We start from the raw sequence: 2,250 nt of genomic DNA on the forward strand, positions 1-2,250 counted from the left end.
GGGATCCCCTCGTAGCATTTGCCAATCTTCTTCTTCTTCTTCTTCTCTCTTTAATTGTGCGCGCGTTTAATGACCCATGTGTGATATTAAACCGCCGGCTTTTGAGGATCGAACCCCTGATCCACATAACAAAGGGAATTCAATCAAAGACGAGAAGAGAACTTTCATAAAAGAAGTTTTGTGCCACGCGACGAACTGAAGTCATGCCTAGCATTCGAAGTTGTTTCATGGGGTCACCTACGAGCTTACGAGTCGGGTCGGGTCGGGTCTCTTCGTACGAACTGCGACTCCGATTGTTCCCACGCCCACGCCGACGCCTACGCACCTAACTGTACGACTTCTAGATCCTCCCCTGTCCACGTTTTTATTCCTTCCTATGCAAAGCCAACATCCGCTTGCATCCTCCCCCTCCCCAAACTTTGACAAATCTCATTGCGAAGACAACCACTTTACAACCAGCAGAGAAACCTAATCCTCCGATGACCTAGTAAAAATCCCAGATTGAGCCAGGTCACAGGGAGCTTCGCGGGTTCTTCGCCCGCCCCGAGCCGGGTTTCAGCTCGGGCCGAGTTCGGTCCGACGTGCCGCTGGGGAAAGGCACCGGTTACTAAATCGAAAGGCAAGGGTAGGGTAAGATCCCGAGTGTTGAAGTTCTCTCGTGTGAAATTTCAGAATTTCGTGTCCAGAACAAGTAAATGAGGCGAACGAGTAAATAAAGCGGCGAATTTGAAGGAATGAAGAGTACTATAATATACCATAACTATTAACAGATCCGACCCGACCCGACCCAATCCGATCATGCCCCCATGTCCCCCCCTCCCTCCATCCCTCCCCTCCCCTCCTCACTGCAACAAATTACAAGAATCATCCATATGCAGCATCGTACCGACAAAACAGAGGCGATTTGGAAAAACAGAAAGAAAAAAGGCTGATAAAAAATAAATAAAAAAAGGGCTAAAATTAATCCGTCACATGGCAGTAGCACTCCACGACTCTAGAGTGGGAAACCCCGCGAACGACCCGAAATCGTAGCCACCTGGGCCGCCACCGCCGACCACATCCGCCGCCTCAAAAAATGACATCTGTCCCTGCGCCGCGCCACCCACGTCGGCCATCTCCTGCTGCTGCTGCTGCTGATTGTGGTGGCTCACGGCGGGGTGGTCCAGCAGAAACGCCGACGTGTCGAGCGTCGGCAAGCACCCGCTCGCCACGGAGGCGGCGACCAAACGGCCGCCGCAGGGCCTCTGCGGCTCCGGCTTGAGGATCGGGGCCGACACCTGGAGCCCCGCCCCGACGAACCTAGCACCGGTCACCTGCTGCACCATCTGGCGGAAGTTGGCCGGGTCGGCGGTTATGTAGGTGGTCTGCGACCGCTTGGAGGCGCGCGACTTCCGCTTCGAGACCTTCCCCGACGCGCCGGGGACGGAGACCCGCTGCCGCTTCGAAGCCGTGGCCTCCTGGTCGGACCCCAAGAGAGCGGAGGCAGGGGTAGAAGGCGCGGGGTCGGGGTGGTGTTTGAGGAAGGGGGAGACGACGTCGGGGGTGAGGGTGTCGGATGAGTTGTTGGAGTTGTTGGAGGTGGTGGTGGTAGTAGCGGCGGCGGAGGAGATGGATTTCTGGAGGGCTTTGGTGAGGGACTCGGTGTCGCGAGAGTAGGCTTCGGTGAACCAGGGGTCGATGAAGGTGGGACGAGAAAAGATCCAGGGGTCAACGCTCGCCATGTGGTCGGACGACGCCATTTGATTGATTACCCCTCGAACTTCGCGCTCTATCTCCCTCGCTCTCGCGCTCTCTGTATCGATGGAAGATCACCGGAAGAGCTTTATCGAACTGGGTCAGCTGGATTTTAGAAGATTAAGATCCTGGGGTGGTTGCGATAGAGAGAGGGAAATGGTCTGCTGCAGCTGGTAAGACCGAAGGGAGAGAGAGAGAGAGTCAAGCGGTCAGCTGAAGCATAGGACACTCAAGTATGGTGTCCGTCGCCGTGAAGAAGAAGAAGAAGAAGAAGAAGAAGCAGAAGAAGAAAATGGTGAAATCAAAGGAAAACAGAGAGAGATGGAGGAGGATGAAATGGGGAGGAAGGAGGAGTGCTGGGTGAGATTTTATAGGGCGGTGTCTCAGTCAGTCAGTCGTCTATAGAGAGAGAGAGAGAGAAACCGCGTTGTTCGGAAGGGACACGCGTCAGCTTCCTGTACGGAAATCAAAACCAATGGCGACCCCACGCCACCCCACCCCACCTCCTAAGTCTCT

The 2,250-nt window shown here is 55.0% G+C and overlaps 1 protein-coding gene across 1 annotated transcript; it reads right to left on the reverse strand.

Annotated features, from left to right (window-relative positions):
* Positions 1–883: 883 nt before the first annotated feature.
* Positions 884–1,976, reverse strand: LOC115737695 (calmodulin-binding protein 25-like). Its single transcript, XM_030669979.2, has one exon. The coding sequence runs from the start codon at positions 1,737–1,739 to the stop codon at positions 969–971; it is 771 nt and encodes a 256-aa protein (XP_030525839.1). The 5' UTR covers positions 1,740–1,976; the 3' UTR covers positions 884–968.
* Between the last annotated feature and the right edge of the window lie 274 nt (positions 1,977–2,250).

Source organism: Rhodamnia argentea, chromosome 7 (genome assembly GCF_020921035.1).
Source record: "Rhodamnia argentea isolate NSW1041297 chromosome 7, ASM2092103v1, whole genome shotgun sequence".
Taxonomy (NCBI): Eukaryota; Viridiplantae; Streptophyta; class Magnoliopsida; order Myrtales; family Myrtaceae; genus Rhodamnia; species Rhodamnia argentea.

Excerpts from the sequence above, each read along its gene's own strand:
- LOC115737695 (XM_030669979.2), bottom strand. The coding sequence starts at position 1,739 with ATGGCGTCGTCCGACCACATGGCGAGCGTTGACCCCTGGATCTTTTCT.